The 21,737-nt window shown below is 42.9% G+C and overlaps 1 protein-coding gene and 1 long non-coding RNA gene across 3 annotated transcripts in view; one reads left to right on the top strand and one right to left on the bottom strand.

Annotated features, from left to right (window-relative positions):
- LOC117448919 (uncharacterized) overlaps positions 1-5,725 on the bottom strand; it is a 48,365-nt gene extending 42,640 nt beyond the window's left edge. Inside the window, exons 1-2 of the long non-coding RNA XR_004552422.2 lie at positions 5,641-5,725; positions 4,283-4,393 (exon numbers count right to left, since the gene is read on the bottom strand). This is a non-coding gene — a long non-coding RNA (uncharacterized lncRNA). The remainder of the gene's footprint in view (positions 1-4,282; positions 4,394-5,640) is intronic.
- The window catches only part of hhip (hedgehog interacting protein), a 32,734-nt gene continuing 15,414 nt past the window's right edge, over positions 4,418-21,737 (top strand). Inside the window, exons 1-5 of one of the 2 annotated variants that reach the window (XM_034086206.1) lie at positions 4,418-5,192; positions 9,014-9,206; positions 13,273-13,417; positions 14,308-14,509; positions 20,644-20,795. In XM_034086206.1, coding sequence (XP_033942097.1) covers positions 4,923-5,192; positions 9,014-9,206; positions 13,273-13,417; positions 14,308-14,509; positions 20,644-20,795 — 962 coding nt within the window. In that variant the 5' untranslated portion in view covers positions 4,418-4,922. Of the gene's footprint in view, positions 5,193-5,752; positions 5,859-9,013; positions 9,207-13,272; positions 13,418-14,307; positions 14,510-20,643; positions 20,796-21,737 lie in introns of those variants that run through there. The other variant, XM_034086210.2, reaches the window with a different exon arrangement.

Genomic DNA, 21,737 nt, shown 5'->3' with positions numbered 1-21,737 from the left:
GCCCGCCCCCATCCCATCCCACCAAATTCATTTGCAGCTCAGTGATTCTAGACTGTAATGAATCTGCAATTTGCACACATATGCAGGGTGCCTGACATGGTACTCCTTTAAGATCTTTTAACCCCTGATGGAAACATTTACAAACAAGTGGCCACAAGAGTCATCCATCTGCACATTAACCTCTTTCTTGCCTTTGGGGGATTCTGCTATTCTCTATTAGAGGGTTCAGAGAGGACCAAAGAAACTGGAACAGAGGAAATGGAAACGGTCGCTTTCAAAGCAGACTACAGAGGAAATTAGCCAACTACTAACAGGACCAAGCTATGGTCACTTCAGTCCTTGCCTTCCCTTGCTTTAAGATTAGAAAACACATGATCAAAGCCAAGTGACAGATGTGAGACCCTTGAGAGGGAGAATGAGCATTTCTAAGCTCCCTGTGTCGGACTCGCTACACATCTGGAAATGCATCAAGTGACAGATCAGTTTCCTGTGCGGACTACTGCAAGCCAATGCTGCTGTATTTACCTCCCTGGAGCTATGTCATTGTTTTTGTGTGTATTTGTATGCATCAGGCATTGAGTACACCGTAAACAGTGACGGGACACTTTGTCTTCCCGACTTGTGCAACCCGGTATGTGTCTCGTGCCACCGCGCCAGGGAGCCCTGGGTGGCTTCAGTTACTCATGCCATGTGTATACTTTAGCCAAACAAGGCCTAAGGACACTCCAGGGTGGTACAGAGGAAGGAGGGGCGAGGACGCTAAAGGCGAGGTAGTGTGGTCCAATGGTTGAAGGCTGTGATTTAGAGGCTGTTGATACCGGGCAGACAGCCCAGGCTCAGTCACTGACTCACTGTAGATGACGCTGCATAAGTCACTACACTTAAAATGTCCTCATGTGTTTAGAAATGTTCAAGTGGAAATCAGGCGCGCTCACACAGCTGGAAATCGCTACTGGATCACATTTTCTTGTCTCTCTCTCGCTTTTCCCTGAAGCTTTCATAAACAGATGGCCGGGGCTCATTAAGCTGTTGTCAGGACTATTAATGACATTGTGAACACTTTCCGAGTTCTGTACGCCTTAGGGCTTGCTATTGCCAAAGCTGGGCCATTAAAGAAGGTGTGAGAATAACACAATGCTGCTGTGTGCTGCAAGGTGAGGGATGGAAGCCGTGAAAGAAACGTACACACATGGTGGAATGGCTGTAAGCAGCGGGCTCAAGTTAATGATTTCATGTTCTTGGTAGAGCTGGGAAATATGGTGTGCTAGAATCTTGATACTTTGACACTGCAATAATACATTGCATGCATACTGTGTGCATTCTATGTGTTCCAATTCTATGATGGGTGGGCTCCACTACAGTCACACCTGACATTGGTACTGCTTCCAGAAAATACCCTCTGCATGGTTGCAAACGATTATCCAACCCGAACAAGAGATATAGCCACGAGATGTTAAAATTAGGTGAAGCTAACATTCTGATATAATGTTTACAATGTTTACCATTTTAGAAACATGAAACATGCTAACATTTGTAAGTTATTACAATTCATACAGAGGGTTATATAAATATCTAAACCTAATTGTTCTTGAGGTATTTTAGGCAAAGCCACAATTAGGATCCTCATAGTAGTACACTACATATGTGCCAGATTTGCCCCAGTTTGTGACTCTTACAACCTCAGATCCAGTGCCTGGATACGGTTCCAGGTTCCTGCTGTGCGGACTGAGGCTGGGAAAAGGAGTCTTTCTTATGATGGTCCTTGGTCTTGGAATGACCTTCAATCAAGCCTAACACTGAGGGCACTTGTCTCAATAGCATGTTTTAAATTGAACTTGTCTGAAGTCCTTACCACCAGCTGCTCTTGCAGAAATAAGTAGTGTACCTTTCTTACTGTCCTAATGTGCACAATGTAGTGACTGCTTTTTCGTCTTTTGTTTTCTTAGTTATTTTCTCTGTATTTTATATGTTTGTGTTATGTGTAACGTTGCTGCCTTCTTGGCCAGGTCAGCATTGTAAATGAGATTTTATCTCAATACTTTTATCTGGTTAAATAAAGGTTAAATAAAAAAACAAAAACAAAACACTGGTGGAACTGCTACCTCCGCGACCCGACCACGGATAAGCGGGAGAAGAAGGATGGATGGATAGTAGTACACATCATTTCTGGGGATCAAAGTCTTCAGAATTCATCATCTGTGGACAATGAATGGATGTGTAGTATATGGAATGTATCCTTTACATTATTATTGAGATATTTCAATTTCTCAGAAGGACCAACAGACAGAAAAAAACAACATTGGCATCTATAGAAAGCTCATCATCATCTGCCAACTTTATTTGGACTTCTGAACTGTGAAGTGTGAGTTTGTGGGTTTGCCTTCTTGGAGTGGAAAAACTGAAAAAGTACAATGGGAGCTCTGTCATCAGTGCTGGTTTTCAATGCTCATGATTACGAAGTTAAGTTGGGAAGCAAACAATGCAGAAACCTAACAGACAGAGAGTACAGAGGAAACTTTCAACATCTCCTCGGTCTGGAAAACAGAGAAGGCGGCAATGAGAGCTTGCAGAGCTCCGGACTCATGTTGTTGATCCTTATGTGGTCACACGCAAACCCAAGCGTCTTCCTCTGGGATATCCTCTCAGAGGGTCAGACGATGAGGGAACGAGAATTCCCCTACTGACCCTGCAGAAATAAAAGGACCAAGCAGGTGGTATCTTTTCAGGGAATTATTATGTAAATGTTGTATTTATTGTACTAATATTGAATTACTAACATGATCCTGATGAACTAAAGTGATAAAAAAATCCACATCTAAAATGGAATGCAACAAATGTTATACACTTGTTGTGAATAATATGGAATCCAAGTATTGTGAGAGAAGACACTTTATAAGGTTGTTTGCCCAATTCTTCATGTGTGCGTCTGCTCTGTCAGCTTAGAGCTGCGGTCTGTCGAACTGTGATTCTCTCTAATGGCCTATCTCTCCCAGCAGATGTACTCTTCTCCGCTCCACAGCTGCATCCCACATGTTTTCACACTGTTCGACAATGCAGTTATATTCTTTTTTTGTATGCCTGGAGCTCTCGATTTGGTGGTGATAGTGGTACAGTAGTGGTGGTGGCAGATTCCTTCTCTGCATATGGTCTTTACATCCAGAATACTACAGTAGCACTTTGGCTATACTTGGTCCTGAAATGTCTCCAATTGGGTAGCGTAAAGAATGTAGAGGGTGGGGGGTCAGATCTGGTAGGGTCTGCTAAGGCTTCATAGCACACACAGTCATTTCCATAATTGCCCACAATCAAACCAACCCCTCCTGGATTCCTCCCGCTCCAGATTCCTGTAGATAAGCTGAGCTGGGGCTCTGGTGCCGGAGACCCCCAAGTAAGAACAGGTGCCGCTAATGTAACTGATTTCAGATTCCCGGTGTATCCAACAAAGGGCGGGGGGGGGGGGGGCTGTTGTTTCTCCAGTAATTGCCATGGTGGACTGGAACATACCCTTTCGGGTCACTATCGTGTGACTTTTCTAAAGAGGGAAATAAAAGAGGATTTGTCTCACATTTGGTCTGGAGGAAAATGAAGATGCCTCAAAGACTGTGCAACTGCCAGACTCAAAAATGGCTGTGCATCAGGGCATAGCGATTCTTTCACATTGTAGCTTATTTTCCACTGCCTAACACATGTAATTCTTCATTCTGTGGCCACCAGATGTAACCTTGTATGCCCTATTTAACAAACAAAGTCTCACATCCATGATACAGTTTGTGATGCGTTCTCAATTTTCAAAATGTCAACACCTTGCACAAATCTTAATGCCTTTCTCATAAGCTCAGTTATTTGAGACCAAAAAAGAACAACAACAATGGATTATTTTCAAATATTTAAAAGACTCGACTCATGGCAATAAACTAACTCCATATGGATAGCAGTGAAAGATGTCAAATTCCTGTACATTTCTGCAGTAGTTATATTGTAAATAATAGAACCTGTAAAGTTTTTATTGCATTATTTTTAACTGATGCATAAACATGTTAGACATTTTTTAGACTATGGATTCAACATGCAGAATATAGAATATACCCATATCAAATACATTTTCATCATCTATCTATCTATCTATCTATCTATCTATCTATCTATCTATCTATCTATCTATCTATCTATCATAGCAAAGGCACCCTCATTTTCCCCTCACACATTCAGTAGCCTACCAATCAAAACACAAGTGGCTTTTTGAAGACTTGCGTAATAATTCTCTCCCACTGCCTCCACTCACCGTCCTCTGCTCCACCAGGTAACTGTTTACCTCGACGTGGACGCGACTCTGTGGCCACATGCGCGCCCCCGCGAAGTCATACGTCATCGCGCTCGCTCCTCTTCTCGCGCGCTGGTTAAAAAGAAGGAGGAAAGAGCACGGGAAAACATGTGAGCGGTCTGAGGACTTTAGTGAGAGACAACTTTTATGTCTTCTGTGTTTTTTTGACCCCGTGCATGCACAATCCGCCTTGCTGTGCTTAAAAGGAATTACGTCTAAAGGAACGTCACGGCTCTTTTGCAGTTTACGGTGTTTTTCTGGGGTTTGACCTTTTGTGATCATCAGGATAAATTGTGTTATTGTTTTGTTTTTATTTTTATTTCTTAGTTGTACTGTATAAGCAGAGGCAACCATAATTGATTGGGAAAAAAAATGTTTTTATAGCAGTGGGTCAAATTCAGGCACCTGCTCTGACAAACAGCATATTTCTAATTTTCTTGTAATAGGAATCTACTGCTTTCAGAAATATAGCCCAAAACCAAAAAAATACTCACATTGCAGGTTAATTAATACCACTCTTTTATTTCAAAGGGGGGGGGGAGCTGGTTTTTGTTTTATTTTTTATATATTTTTTGTATTCATTTTATGATTTTTTAAAACTATGAAGCATTTGCAATTTGTCCTGGTCCTGGCCATCGCGGTCAACGTGTGGGAATGTGGAGACGCAAAATTCGGCGAAAGGGGAGAAATTAGCCCCAGGAGGAGAAGATGTTACGACGGGAGCTTGCCCAAGCGGCTGAAGAAAAGGGAGCGAAAAGTGTTGCTTGACGGCAGCAGCAGCGGAGAAGTTTGCCACAGGTTATACCCCCGTGTGTCCTGCTGTCCCACCAGGAGAGCCGCATATCAGATCCTCCACCGCAGGGATGCCAGGGTAGGTTATTATATCCCTCCACTACGCATGCATTTCCTTTAAATTGAGACACTGGGCTTTTACGGCTTAAACGCCTCAGGAGATGCATTTACAGCCCTTGTGTATTGTCATTCTGCCTCTTGTTACCGACAGCTGAATATGGGGATGGTCAGGGGAATTTGCCCTGGGCTATGCTGCCTCTGAGATGTAACAGTCTTATTTTAACATTCCTAAAGGGACATACCGTATGTGTGTTGTATGTTACACAATTGCCCACCTTACAATAGGCTTCCTTCCTTTTAAATGTTACCAATAAGTTCGCCTTAATATTTGAAGCTTATGTTTGTAGTCTCTTTGTATCGCCATAACCTTTAAATCGTCTAATAATATATCTTCAAATTAACTTATAGTGCTCGTATTGTGTCCGACTATGTTTTCTGTAAAAAGTGTACCTGCTCCTCTTGCTCACCTCATCTGAAGATAAACATATTTCGAGGTTTTGATGATTTTCATTTGGTTTGTTGTCACGCTTACACATCAACAAATGGAACGCACCTTAATTCAGCTGTCCAATGCGCTTCTGTGTTACCATGGTAATCACTCGCCGATTTACGTTACTTCACGCCACAGTCAACTGTCAGGAGAAAGGGGAGCTAGCAAAACTGTTGAAACTGTTTTCCCCAAAAGGTAGGACCACGGTTGTAACTTTTTATTAGCCGTCGACCTTTTTCTGCGCAGCTGGGAGGTGATAGCCCACTCTGCTTCTTGTCGTGTGTTTGACAGCTTGTTCTCAGCGTTTTTCCGGTGCAGGAATTTGTTTGTCTAATGTATTTAACGTTAAGGAAAAAGTCCCACAACACTCACCGCTCATTTACGTTAAACTCTTTCGGGTCGACCGAAGTGATACAAGAAGTGTAACAAATGTCATGTAACGAAGGCTTTTAACTATATGCTCAGTTTCCGTGGAGTGATAGGCAGGACTGTATGTGCCAAACTTGTATCGGATTCCGTTGGGTCCTTACCGGGCCATTCTCATGTAAACCACTCCTCGAATGATTCAGTGGCTGGGTGGTATCTTACTTTGTGTTGCGACAAAAAGCCATATTGCATCATTTAATTTGCTCAAGTCATGCAAATAAGAGGAGGAGGGGGGGTAGGACGAACTCGACTTCTCCTCCTCCCCACTACACTGCCCACACACGGAGCCCTTTCTGATTATGGCAAAAGAATAACAACAACACCATTGTGTTTGTTAGTTTCACTAATGGGAGAAGCTGGAAAACATCACTCTCCCCCAGTCATCAGCCCTGTCCAAGTGTTAATGCCATTGAGAGGGTGTGTGTGTCCTTCACTATATCCCCCTGCCAACCAACTTACACCTATTCCCTGAGGACAAGTGTTTTGTTAAAGCTTAGCGCTTTCTACATCAGTGCTCTCCCTCTCTCTCTCAGTCTCTCTGACCATATGAGGTTTGCAGAGAATCACTGATTTATTGCATTAAAAAGAAAAGCTAGATTTCCCAAGTGTGGCAATGTATATTAATATGTTTGTTCCGGCAATTTCATTGGCAAAAGCCATTATGCAGATGCCATCCTAGAAAGAAGTAATCCTGTAACAGCTGTTATCCCACATGAAGCTTGGTTTGATGCCAACTTTAGAAAATGTAAACATCTGAAAGAGCCTGGGAATACGTTATTGGAAATGTTCTTTTCTTACGCTTATATTGTTCCATTTTAGTTTGATTATGGTTATGTTAATTGACCTGCTTTTTTGTGTCCTCAGCAAAAGTGCAACAGTTGAGCCTCATTTTCTCCCTGCTTTTGAAGAACATACTCACTGAGATTCAGCATAAGACAACAAACAAAGGTCCACTTGTTCTGGTTTGGATGATGGCAACATTGGAGCCCATCCCAGCAACATATGGACACAGGGCATGGCTGAGAGCACACAAATGCTACTCTCCATGGACCTCGTGCCAGCCCATGGCACACAGAATCAATGGGCAATTTAGAGCAGGAGGGCAGGCCTGCCTACGACAACGCATGGCATGAATTTGTAGGGCCCAGATACAAAGGAGCGCACCAGGGTGACCAGGGTCAGAGCCAGCCTGGAGCTCCCTTTTTTGAGGAAAAGTCAACAATTAGATAAAATATAGAACAGAAGAAGTGGGATTCAGATCTGACTATGTCTGACTCTGAAACCTTAAACAGGCCAGACTTTCATTTCCCCCTTCAATTTGTCTGTTATACTGCCTGTTGTGATGAGAGCTTCTCTGTGTATGTTAGTAAATCTTTCAGGTAGACCCTCAAGGTTTTGCCAGATGTTCTGCCACCTGTTGTGTAAACACGGCTCTGAATATCTTCTCAACTGCAAATCTTTTCCCCAGGTGCAGTTTGTTCTGCAGTCAGAGCAAAGTGTAAGGCATCCATATGTTGGCCTTGGGTCCGCTGGTCTAATTGACTTCGACAGACTGCTAATTTGTTGATACCAGAGTGGGAATGATGTGCCTGTCTATCTCTAAATTGGTGTTTACACATGGACCTCACACAGAGCAAAGCACTACCAGCCTGCCTGCCTGGCTGCCTGGCTGCCCAAGCAGTGCTGCTCTTGACCTAAAACAGATTACATTGTGTTTTATTACAGCTAATTTGTTATGTAAATAATCCTGCTAATTTCTTTTGGATTAACTCTTTGTGTATTTTTGCGGAATGATCCCAAGTCAGGCTTTGAGGCTCTTATTTGGGTTTATTTGTGCACTGGGATCTGTCAGACATGGGAATTGTAATTGGACTTTAACTGTTTATGAACTTGGGTAAGTAGGCAGTGAATGAGATGATTTCTTTGTTTATTCCTCCAAACAGACAGGGTGTTCCAACCTCAATGTTTAACAAATTGGAATCAAAGGATAGAGCATTGGATATCACAGAACATGTTCTTAGGAGAGGATAGAGGTGTGCTAAAGATTTAAAATGTCCAATTGCGAGGCTTTGTTATAATTCAGTTTGACTGATTAAGATTGCAGAAACTCTCAGAAAACGTTTCAGTGGAAATAGACCATACCACCACTTCCAGTGAAAAGCTGGAGCGTTTTTGCAGTGTGAATGGTGTGAAGCTTCAAGCAGATCGCAGTAGAGACACTGCAGACTTTCACACTATGCAAGTGACCGCCTGTTTCCTTGCTAATTCATCAGCTGATGCTACAAAAAAAGAAAGTAATGCAAACTACAGTAGCAACCCTCAGCGATTGTCAAATCTGCAGATCATGTAGAAGATCAACAGAAATCGTATTAATATTGATGTTTACAAATGATGTAGAATGTGGAGTAATGGATTATTACTTCGTGTGGTACTTTACTTGTTGCTAGCAAGTTTATCTGACTTTGTAGTAATATGGGAGAGAGAGGTTGTCAACATACAGTTATTTACAATGTGTTGTTGTATATGGGTTGAGTAGAAATCATGGACTTTGTGATAACTGGGATGATGTTGGCTTAATTAGGACTGAATGGTGAGGGATGGAAAAAGTGCTGGAAGATGTTTAGGCATCTCTGTGTTTTTAATAAAGGAACATCCAAACATGTAATCTTTAATTGTACACATTACACAGACTGAAATAAAGACTACATATGGAAAAAGTTAGATCACATTTGCATTTTTTTTTTAAGTATTTTGGACTGCATTTGGATTATTATTAAATCATAGTCTTTAAAAATCTCGAATAGTGTTTAAGTTATTAGGCATTTATGATACAGAGGTTTGAAAATGCAACCTAAAATCGAAACTAAAGAAATAAAATCCACCATTTCAATCAAGCATTGCTCCCTTTTGCGTGTGGTCTCCAGATTTTCTCCACCAACAACACCGAGTGTGGACTTCTCCTGGAGGAGATCAAGTGTGCTCGCTGCTCCCCCAATGCCCAGGTGTTGTTCCACTCCTTGGACATGGATAAGATGCCACACAGGGAGCCAGACCTGCCGCGCCTCTGCCAGGACTTCTGCCGAGAGTTCTACTACACCTGCAGGGGGCACATACCAGGTAAATTATACAGATACTGATGACCATGAATGTGAATTCAATTATACCCCCTGCTCGGTTACCTGGTGATGCCACGAGCAAACATACACACATACATACGTGATGATTCCTGTCTCATACATTTCAGATGAAACTTGACACCTCTGATTTTGATTAATTAAAATTCCCAGTAGAGGCCGCGTTTCTCATTGAGACGCAGCCTGCACATGTACAACTGGCAGATTTTTGGACTTGTGCAAGAAGTGGTGCGTCAGTAGTCTGGTCTGAATATTTATTTATCCAGCTCTTACCTCATCTGACCACCTCCATTTGTTGCTGAGCTTGTCTCACCGTTTGCTGTCTCGCTCCTTGCTTAACAGTTGCACTTTAATGCATCAGTAAAAAGACCCGCCACATACTGCCTACATAGACACCAGTGTTCTGATTACTCTGCAGTCTGATGTAGCACGTTTTGTCAAGCAAACAGCAGCGCGATATTTTACCTGTTGTTATGCCACGGTATTCAGTGTAGCTGTATTTATGGAACCAGGTGCAGAAAGTTTTGTTCTCTTGTCTCCGTTATGTTGGTTCAGATCACGCACGTTTGTGTTATCAGCCTACACTTGCAAACATTGGCTTTTTTTAAAGACCTTGAGAGTAGTAACAATACACAGATTTGAAGCATTTTCTGACACGTGAATGGAAAATATAAGATTTGCAAAGGTGGGTGTGAAAACATGCACGCAAGGCATCCTGGATACTGCTCACTGGACTGAAGTGCTGGGGATGGTCCTGTATCCGGGATGCCTCAGCACCCTGGCTGTGGTCTAGACATGACTTCTTCAGACATCAAATTGTCACTTAAAAACGTGTGGCTCTTGCTCGAACCCTAACCCTAGCCACCACCAAGTTTTCGTTAAGGTTGTACATTCACATGAAGTGTTTCTCTGCTTGCCCCCATTATCTCTGACCCTCAGCTCTTCTATGAGACGGCAGAATTCCTAGAACACGGGGTAAAACTCATGCTACAGTTTTCTTGTGGATGTGGTTCTGCTAAATGATAGGAGCCCCTCTGCCCTTTGAAAGCTTTTGGTCCTCCACATTTCCTTTGAAGGGATGCAAGATCACAGGTACCTGTGCTTTCATGGCATACCAAACATGATCAAACACTTTCTGATCTCCTCCAGCCAAGTCTTCTTCCAATCTCTGACGCCACAAACTGATTAGATCTACTCAGATTTGCAAACAGAGAACAGTTTCAAACACACTTGTCTGCAACCCACCCACATGCTACAGCTCAAGTCAAATATCAAACGCATACATTCCATGTGAGTCCATCCTCGTCTGCATCTAATGGCCTGCTCGCATATCTCGCACAGCACTTGAACTACACTTAAGGTCGGCGAGTGGAACTCCAAAGTGCGTAGGAAGAAGGAGAGGAGGAGGAAGAAGAAGGAGAAGAAGGAGAGGAGGAGGAAGAAGAAGGAGAAGAAGGAGACTTGTCTGGAGTTACATTACTTGCTTCTGAGCTGACAGACATATGGGCTCAGAGAGTCAAACCAAAAAAGCTCCAGAGAGGAATCTGGAGAAGAATCCCCCCTCCCCGTGTTCACCGTCATGCTCCTCCCCGCTCACCCCCCCCCCCCCCCGCTCACCCCTCCACAGATCAGCATATGTGGTGACGAATGACACATTTATTTTTCTACAAAGGTTGTGTGTATGTAAAACTGCTGAAGTGCATCAAGATGTCAAGTACTTTGGGTGGGCCACCCAGGTTGCCTTGGAAGATAACCAGATGGAAGTATAACTTTAGCGCTGTGGAGCCGGGGATATGGACGGAGTTCTCTCTCTTTCTCGCTCTTTCTCTCTCGCTCTTTCCTGCCTTTTTTGTTTTGCATGGTCTTCCTTTTTATCTTTTACTTTCTTTTTTGTTTTTTGACTTTTACACAGTACAATAAAGCTGGAACACAAATAAATATAATACACATTAAAAATGCATATCTTGCTAAACACAACAAGCTTGAAAACATAGTTATCTGATTGCAAAAATGTTAATAATTGTGTTTTAAATATTTAATATGGATGTGTTTTGATTCAAGCTCTGGATCTAACCATGCAAGGCAGCAACAGTATATATTACCAAAAACCTGAACAGACAATATGTCTTTCACTTTCGCTAATTCAAAATGTCTGGCCTAAGGTATTAAAATGAAACAGTAGCCTTTACTCCATCCATAACTGTCGTCCTGCTCCCATGAAACTTTCTAGCAGCCCTTGATTAGGCCATGTACTTAGCCCCCATTTCTTCATAAAGACATTTACTGCCTTCACTCTCACTTCTGCCCGGAGGCCTCCTACCTTCCTCGTACTCCTCTTCTCCCATATCTTCCTCCCCCTCTTCACTCAGCCCCCCACCCTGCACCCGAGGTCCCTAACCAGCATGGTTAAGATAACTGCAGACACAAAGTGAGTGAGTGGGTGGTATGGCCAGCACTCTGTCTGTGTGTGTTTGATCTCCATGTTGTGTTTAGATGTTTCAGGGGATATCCTATCACCTCCAGTATTTGGTGCGGTCAGCGCTTGCGGTCGGTGTGGCAGGAGAGGCAGATGAAAGGAGGGACAGGGATAGTCCTGTTTGTGTTTTTATCACTGGTGTATTTGTCCTCCTTCTTTCCTCTGAGGGATTGGCTAAAGGAAACAATATTGGCAAGATTGTTTTGAGGTCGCAAAGGGCCTCTGAGACCCACTGCACACTTAGCTTTTTGCCGGGAAAAGTGTTGTGACTTCACAGGATGGAGGCGTAGCTGCGTGTGACTGCTGTGTTTACACAGGTCATTTTTTGCTCTTGGCACTAAAACATTTTAGGTAAACAAGCCATCCAAAGGGAAATGAGGAATGATGTGAATCACATGCTTAATTACTTGAATACAATTAGTACGTCAAATCAATGTTTTTACATCGACATCACATACATATCACATTTAGGGATGCCTGAGAAATGTAGGATTATTAAAAAGTGTTTTCCTCCAATTTATTAAAATAACAACGTTGCATAGGGTAAACTATCATCCACTGTTACTATGGACACCACTACGCTAATGTGACTTTTTGTCACGCTGACAGGTGACAGTAATAGCTTTGACATGGTGTGCCCCTTAACGTGTGTGTGTTGCAAGAATTTGCCAAATGAAATATCCTTCAACTAGCCTCATAATGTGAACTGTTATGACAACTGAAATGTCATATTCTATGATCTCTTCAAGTAAATATGGAGGTAGTTAGATTGGGTTGTGTTTGGGCTGTGTGAGCAGAGCCTTCACCAGCTGGGTAAAGGGAATTGGATTGTACTCCTTGAAAGGTCAGGGCTTTGTCACTTGGATTAGAAGCTGCAGATGAAAATCACTCCTGCTTCCTTGAGATGGCTAAAGAGAGAGATACACAACTGCATTCATACAACACACAAGTTGTTACAATGAGATGTTTGTACAAACAGACAAGATACTAAACTGGATTGTTGCTGAGGATTTGAATGTGTCATCTGGTTAACAATGTATAATGAAAGTGAAATAAAAAAGCAAACCCTTACTATGAAGAAAACCAGTCCCTTTTTTCCCCGATATGAATCCACAGTGCAAAAGTATAATTTCATAAATCAAAATAAAGACAGTTTAACTGTAATTTAGAATGCAATCATGTTTCTCTCTGATGAGGCATATTTAACAGCAGAGATGGGTCTTATCTGTGATCCTTTGGTTTTGGTTTCTTTTCACTTGTTCATTTCAGCCACAGTCAAGCCAAGATTTGGTTTGGCTCATCAAACATATCTCCATCCCTCCCCAACAACACCATCACATCCGTTCTCTCTGTCTCTATTTTACTACACTGTCCTCTCTTGCACTGAGAATTCCATGCACACCGTGATAGTACCGCTTTGTACACAACTTCCATGTGGAAAGTAAGATCCAAAGTACTATAAAAACTATTTATTTGATTAAGCTGTAAACCCAGTGTATACATGTCAGTTACCCTGCATCTACAGTCAGAGTAACCCCCTCTGTCTGTGTCTGTTTTCTGTTGTGTTTGCTAGAACTGTTCCAGGCCGATGTGGACGAGTTCTGCCAATACTATGGGAGGAGAGATGCAAGTCTGTGCTTTCCAGATTTTCAACGAAAGCAACCGCAAGGGCAAGATTCCAACTACTTGGGAGATGAGAAAATAGAAGATATCAGCAGGTTTGTAGCCTGACTTTTACGATGCTTTTTTTCCATTTGAGGGTTGAGTTACACCATATATAAGATGTACTGATCGTTATTTTCAACGAGCTTTGGCTAGCACTTAAATGTGTTTCAGCCAAGTGAACGTTTAGGCTTAATTAATACTTACATACAGTCAGGATTTGATTGTTTTCATAGTCACATATTCTGGGTTCACTGGTCTATTTGGACATCGGCTATACTCTCAGACAGAAATGCTAGGCCATCTCCTCTCTAATCCTAAAGTTTGTCCAGACTGCATTTGCTCAGCTTTGCTCACATAATGAAAATGCTTATCCTGCGTCATTCTGGTTGCCTCCCTCACTGCAAAGGTCTGTACATCACAGAGGGCTTTGGCCTTTTGTCCATGGGGGATGCCTTTCATCTCTGTCCCCCCTGAGGCAAGAGGGCCAAGCAGCATTTGCACCTGAATTGCAGCAACTAACATTCAGTCAAATAACTTCCACAAGTTAAAGAGTCCGAGGCTTATTTGTGGCTTCTGTGCCTTATCTTCTTGGGGTCTTCTCAGGTACATGAGAAGGAAACTCTCATGTTAGTTATGGGCTTACACTACGGGAATTTAGACACCGAGTTCAGATGCAAAATGATCAAACGTGATATCCCACCTTAAAAACAAAGAAGGTGTGTTTTGTCATTAGACACACACACATCGGGAAATAGCAGTAAGGTATTCCATTAAGATGATCATTGTTAATGTCTTAAAAACGATTTATGTTTCAACTGTAGTTATGTGTTATTGTTGATTATTTCATGCTTCCTTTACATTTCAACATGCCCCTTCTACCTTATAACTGGATTAATCCCTGCCACCATCAGTCTCTGACCTTTTGTCTCCCCTTGTTACCCAGGAAACACAAACACAACTGCTACTGTGCCCAGGAGGTGTTGAGTGGTCTGAGGCAGCCGGTGGCCCTGGTGCACTGTGGTGATGGATCCCAGCGGCTCTTTGTCCTGGAGAGGGAGGGAATTGTCAGGATACTCAACCATGACCTGGAGCTAATCAAGGAGCCCTTCCTGGACATACACAAGCTGGTGCAGAACGGCCTGAAGGTAGGAAGGAATCTGACTTTATAGTGTTGACAGTGTTGGAGGGAATCCAGATGTTATATGATATAATGGATATGATTTGAACACAGATGTTAAGGGATTTGAATGAGGTTGCGTGAAGTATTGTTTGCTACATTGCTAGATTAATTTGCTCGAGCTTTAACACAATCCTTTGCAACACAACGTTGTGCACCTATGTATCTCCAGCCAAGACAAATCCCTTAAAAGTGCTGCCTGTTCACTATTAGTATTCAATTATATAATTACACCAAACAAGCAGTCATTCATCAAATGTGACCGTGGCTAATCATTACGCTATTACCTGCTAATTAACTGTACATACAGCACACATTGTGCTCACTGCTAATTGTGTGCTAATCCGCACAAGATGGGTTAATGGCTTTCTTAATCTCTCCCATATTGTTCCTATAAAGGTTCTTGCATCCCACATGGTTACCTAATACTTAACATCGTGCCTTAACTATTTACCTCTCGTAGTGACTGGATCAAATTTCTATTCACTTTGAAAACAATGTTTATCAACTATCTGATATACTTTTGATTTGATTGAAAAGACTGTTATATGTGTTATTTTTTGACGGCAATAAGCATCTATTTAGCATTTACTGTATAGTGTGTGCTTTACCCCCTACCATCATGAACATGCACCTGCAAGAAGAGGGGACATGATAGGGGTGTTGAGGGGCGCATATAAAAAGGGCTCAACTTCTGTTTGGCTTTGTGCCAACTCTGAGAAAATAAACATAGGCAGAGCTGCTAAAACAACAAAAAAGGTGCACATGAGGTATCTTATGTCATTAATAATAATAATAATAATTCCTTATATTTATTATAGCGCTTTTCTAGATGCTCAAAGCGCTTCACAAATAGACATTACACATACATGCAATGGTCATGTACTGTGGACAATACCCACAATGACTTTAGAGTCTGTTGCAGCATTTTAGGAATTGTTACGACAGTTGTTCCATAAAGAAGATATATATGCAACCGATTGTGGACTGTGCTGTGATGCTAGATCTTTGATTGTCTTCCTTCCAACATTGGAACTTACATTTTTATAATACAACATATCCTGTAGTTCCAAGATGTCTATATGGGTCCCAATAAAGACACTGTACTCATAAGGGCAATGTTCTACAATGTGTAACCAGTAATCCTCACTGCATCTCGCATTTTGAATTTGAGAATTGTTTGGAATTTGTTGTGATTGCACGAGATGTGGGGCACACTCCCAGACAGGAAGTGTATCTATCACGCTACCTCCTGCTCGTCCACTGACGAGACCCTTTGCTTACAAGGACTCAAACGGAGCACATCGATTGAATATGCAACTGCCCCCTGCGGTATGCTCTTGCTGCTCTGCCGTGCTCCCTTATCATCATTCCATCCAAACTGGTTGTGGATAAAGTGATCATTATGACAATTAGACGTGGCTCGATCCCCCGCAGGCCTCAGGAGTCCTATTCTGTGATGTTGGCTGGCGGATTGGGCTCCCAGCCACACGGGGTGAACAGAACCAAAGGAGGGCTAAGGTGTTTACTGGCAGCATCAACAGGATGGAGCTGCCTTTATACAGAGAGAGGAACCCAGGCCCCCGGGAGACAGGGCCGATAACGGGTTTATCATCAGCTCCGTGCACATGCTTTGATTGTAATGTTCTGCGTTTCCTTCTGCTCCTCTATCCCCCTCCTTCCGCGGATCCCCCCGGTGCCAATTAAGCTGAACTGCACAGAAACAATGCTGTGCTGTGGTGGTGTGGGCTCCTAGCTGCGCTGTGGGTGTTCTTCTCCTGAAATCCAATCTCTATACTCAAGCCCCCCCACTCACCCACCCACCCACCACACATTCACACACACTATCCATGTCATCATCGCTGTGGTCTCTCCACAAGTAGCTCACATTCACACACACTATCCATGTCATCATCGCAGTGGTCTCTCCACAACTAGCTCACATTCACACACCTCTACTATGTTGGTGAATGTTAGAGAACCCCCCTGATTGGACGGGGCCCTGCTACAGGATGTGGTTCAGAATGAGTGCATGTCGACCAGTTAGATTATTCTTACCAATGTGCTGACTATTACTGGATGTTTTAGTCCAATACCAATACAAATACTTTTGATTAAAGTAGGAAAGGGAATACACTTTAAGCTGCCTATTGGTTTTCGTTAAAATAAATGTTTTTGACATGGTAGTAAAATCCCCTGAACTCCTGTTCGAATTGTTTTTAACTTTTCCATTATACCAAATTACTGGCTGCAACATGCTGTCATAAAACAACAATAGAAACCAATTACAAAAGATGGTGTTGCTTCAGCTTGGAAGCTGTCTGTTTTTCTACAACAAATTCAACAGAAGATATATTACAAAATATAACTTCAGGTGATAAGGTCTATTCTTTGTACAGTTCAATTCTCTACTAATTACAGCAATTCCCAGACTAACAGCATCTTGCACCGTACAAGAAAAAGGCACTCGAGAGTAGCGCGTGCGGTAGTGACAGTGAGTTTTATAAATGCAGACATCTGAGCATAGCCACCCAAAGCTGACAGTCCACTGACATTAGCCCGTGTAGCAGGGGCGAGGGGGCCCACATTAAAATATTTCACTGCTTAAACAAATAAGTCACAGCATGTTATTCTTTCTGTCCCTGCTCCGCTGACAGCTGCTCGACATTCTCAACGGCCATCAGCGCTGAATACGGACGACTAAAAATAGTGGCCTCATCTTCGCCATAACTCAAACTGATCTCACAATGATCCTCAGCGTAAGGCCAGAAGAAGTCCATTCAATGAATTTCACGGTTCAGAAGATAGATTATATCTTATTCTTTGTTGGTAGGAGACGTAAAGCGTCATGAGATTGCTGTGAAATCGTCACAGGATTTATGTATCAACCGGTGGAGGAGTTTCAGTGGAGATTTGAGTCTCATTGTATAAGGGGAAAGCAGAGAATACTACGCGGGAAGTGTGTGTATTGTGTGTGTGAGGGAGGGAGGGAGTTGTGAGTGCAAAAGCTTCAGGTAGTCTTTGAGTGAAGGGCGTAGACATTGTTTTGCTCCAATCAAGCCATGTGGAATGTCTTTTAGTGGCGGTTTGCCCACGAGCCAATGAGGAAGGATCAAAAGGTCCAGGGTAACAATACATGAGCCAACACGCGCGTCACTGGGACTCAAAGACAGCTGCAACACGCAGAATTAAAAATTGTAGCGGTGTGTGTGTGTGTGTGTGTGTGTGTGTGTGTGTGTGTGTGTGTGTGTGTGTGTGTGTGTGTGTGTGTGTGTGTGTGTGTGTGTGTGTGTGTGTGTGTGTGTGTGTGTGTGTGTGTGTGTGTGTGTGTGTGTGTGTGTGTGTGTGTGTGTGTGTGTGTGTGTGTGTGTGTGTGTGTGTGTGTGTGTGTGTGTGTGTGTGTGTGTGTGTGTGTGTGTGTGTGTGTGTGTGTGTGTGTCGCTGCGTCGCTGCCTCCACCGCTCAGACAGGACAAGCATTCCATGTAATGCGCCGTGAGATGTGAGATAACAACCGAGTCTGCACCTCACTTTCCCAGCTTTCTGTGGAGCGACGCCAACACTTTGACAGCGCCAAAGCCGGAGCCCCAGAGAACAGAATTGGAGGGAAAAGAGGAATGCAGAGGCAGGTGTTTGTGAAAAATGAAGAGATAATACATCATGAGCAATTCAATCAGAACCCCCTGCCTGGCTGTGGAAGAATGATGGCAGTCGTAAAAAACTCAAAGATGTTCAAGGGAAAAATGGAGTATGGAATGTGCTTTGAGTTGACACGGCAGAGTCATTTGTATAGTTTGAGGTTTGGAGATGGCAGGCATTATAATCAGCACAGATGAACATCTGCTATCATGGTCAATTATTATTAATATGAGTGTTTGCAATTTAAAAAAGAATGTGGAAGCTACCTCTACTGTATATTTTATGTTGTCATCTTATGAGCTGAAGGTGAAAAGTACAGCATAACACGGCATATTTTAAACTGCTGTAAATGTACCATGAGACGAGGCAAAGGAAACACTCCTAAATCTAACTGCAGCTTTTAAACCAACAATGTTGAAGCTGAATTCCCCTAAATTAACTTTAAAGCTGACAATATGTGAGACCTGCCGTTTGTCTAAATGAGCTTGTTTGTACAGTATATTATTTTTTGTGTCGTGCCAAGAATATCTTACCTACTGCAGCTCTGGCAGGGTGATCAATGCTCAGCAGCAGCAGGTTGGCACTTTGTCTTCTTTTAATCAAGGTATCTCCTCCGCAGTCAAAGCCTTTCTGATGCAGTGTTTGTTTATCATGGCTCCATTGCGAGCCCCGCTGTTCGCCTGCTGCTGAAGGAGCTAGTCATTAGCAGGAGACCTTATATTTCAGCAGTGTATCTTGGTGGTCCCCCTTTGGCTCCGGATCTAGGCCTCTTTGGAGTTGTGGTCTTTGACCCACTCTCTATGGTGAGTTTATTTTAGGGATGTGGGTCACTGCATCTCCAAATTCAACATATGGATCCAGCGTTTTAAGGTGAAATTGGGAATCTCTTTTCCCAAGATGAAACCTTTTGACATTCTTTGGCTCGGCTCTGACTAATATCCAGCTGTACCGTGTGTTGTATCGGCTCCCACATAACTCCCTTTTTATTTGAGTTGAATTATCTGACATTTAGTAGTTCTCATAGATTCGCTTTGGAGGAACTGCTTTTTGGGGTAGAGATTTATTCGTCCACTTTCACAAGATTTCACTTTATATTCAGATTGATAGAACTCGTGTGGCTCATTGGTACTTCAAGTTCATTCCTTTGCGAAGACTCATCCCTTTTGCATTGCATGTGTCTGCTGGGTTTGACTCGGCCGATTCTAATGCAATACAAACAGAACTATGAGATTTGAACACCGATTTATTATTAGTTTTCCTTGGCCTGTGACTTAGACTACACCTATCAAGGGCCTGCCACTAATGTTCAAATCTGATATATATATTTTTCCTGAATTCCTTTCTTCCTTCTACTATTTGAGGGAATACCTTTTGCATGAGACGGCTGTGTTAGTAAATGATACTTGTTTGTTTGCCATGAGTGAGGTAACTTCTCTGCGTGATGCATCACTTATTTTTTTCCTGAGTGGAAAAAAAAGAATCAAGCTGTTTTTAGAGGGACACAATCACACAGAGACCACTTTATAAACATTCTTCACACCTAAGTCTAGCATTCTGTTCATTCTTTGGACAAGAAGAAATAGTGAGGGAGAGTAAAACGTAGAAAAAGGGCCGACCTGGCCTGTCTTGCCGAGGGAATGAATTGCTGAAGCTGATTATTACAGCTAACTGTGATGGGAGGACCACCAGGGTAGTGACAACTGATGTAGCTGCCTCCGGGGTGAGACAAAGGTTTACATATTACACAAGCAATTTAGATGTTTTCTAAACATGTTGCCAAGACAGTGGGAGTTGGCAGCTCTCTGCCCCCCCACCACCTCCCCCTCCAAGCCTTGCATTTTGCATGGATTTTGTGTAAACCAGTAAAGAGCGAGGAGACGCGGAGCAAAAAGCACGGACTGAAGCACTCTGCACTTTTGTGCTCTCTATGAACTGTGAGTGAGCTAATAAATTCTTTCAGCCACTCAGCGTAGCATTCACGGATATCCCCCAAAGATTACACACACAAATCACTGCACAATGGAGGCCACCGGGAGGGCCCGAGCGTCACAGGGGCCCCACGACCCTGTGGACAAGCGCACATAACCAGGCTGCAGAGAAGACTGCGTAAAGGCGGGGGGTTGTAGAAGAGGCGCAGCTCTACCCAGAGTCAAATGCTTTATAATGGTTGGTAATGGTATATTCAAGGAGGTTGGTGAAGGTGTGAAGTGAAACAGGCGAGGGTGGGAAAAGAGAGAATGGGAGAATAGCAGGGGTGTGAAAGGGAATGTGATGGATAAATAAAAAAGAGGGATTAGAGAGGGTGAAGAATTAAAGAAGGTGGGGGGCGAGGGGTGTGTAGAGGCTGCATGTAGTGGTCCGGGTGATGATGAAGATGACCGAGGGGGGTGATTCCAGCCCGAGCAGAAGCCAAGGAGGGACATAATTAACTCCTGGATCTTTTGTGTTTCTCATCTGACTGCAGGGTGGAGATGAAAGGGGCCTGCTAAGCCTGGCATTCCACCCCAATTACAAGAAGAATGGCAAGCTCTACGTCTCCTACACCACCAACCAGGAGCGCTGGGCCATCGGACCACACGACCACATTCTCCGTGTGGTTGAATACACCGTTTCGAGGTAATGGGAGAAGTGTGTGCCAAATCTACCTTAAATATGGGCCGTTCACTGCCTGAAAGGAAACCCAGACCTCAGCTGCCTCGTAGTCTACATACGTGTAACTGACCCATTAACTATTGGGGATGGATAATGCCTGGCCCACTCATTTAACCGCCGAAAAGCACAGGACAGTTTACAACGTGGTCAGTCGTAATTTGTAGCGATGCATGACGATTGGTGTACATTCCCACAAATTGCTTTTCAGTACATCTCTCATTTGACTGCGAATGGTTCAAAATTCAAAAAGCACAATTTGTAGAACTGTTTTTAAACTAAATAAGAATGGGATGAAATCGAAACTTATTGGATGTTGTAAAAAAAGTATTGTAAAACCTTAAAAGGAATGTGTTATAGTAGGCTGTTCCTATCCAACAACACTTATTCGACACATTTCTGCCAGGAACCATAGGAACCACAGTAAATACGAAAGCTTTAAGAGCTCACTGCGTAACATGGGCGTTTATTTGCAACACTCCTGTGAGGATAGCGACGTTTGCCTTTCGCTGTGTCGATACCTCACACTCCCTTGACAATGACCTGTAATTAAGAAAACAATCTTCTCTCACGAACGCGTTTAAGTGTTACATTTTAATTTGCATAATCACACGTGTATGTTTAACTTAATGATGTAATCTTCATTATAGTCTTGGCATGCAGTCATGGTGATTGCAGCGTATGGTCTTTAATTTGAGGGGCGAATAGAGAAATGACTACTCAAAATAACACATCACGAAATATGTGTTGCTGATACTGTAAAGCCAAATCCCCACTTTGCATAAGAACTTGTGCAACATCGTGTTATATCCCCACCCACGGTCTTGGTCTTACTTAGACAATGCTTTAGATTAAATGTCCCAGACAGCTAACCATTTAAACTCATTTAATGCTGGATGTTGTAAAGTC

This window comes from Pseudochaenichthys georgianus, chromosome 1, assembly GCF_902827115.2.
Source record: "Pseudochaenichthys georgianus chromosome 1, fPseGeo1.2, whole genome shotgun sequence".
Taxonomy (NCBI): domain Eukaryota; kingdom Metazoa; phylum Chordata; class Actinopteri; order Perciformes; family Channichthyidae; genus Pseudochaenichthys; species Pseudochaenichthys georgianus.
The sequence above is the reverse complement of the archived record's forward strand: the minus strand, read 5'-3'. Positions and strand labels throughout refer to the sequence as shown.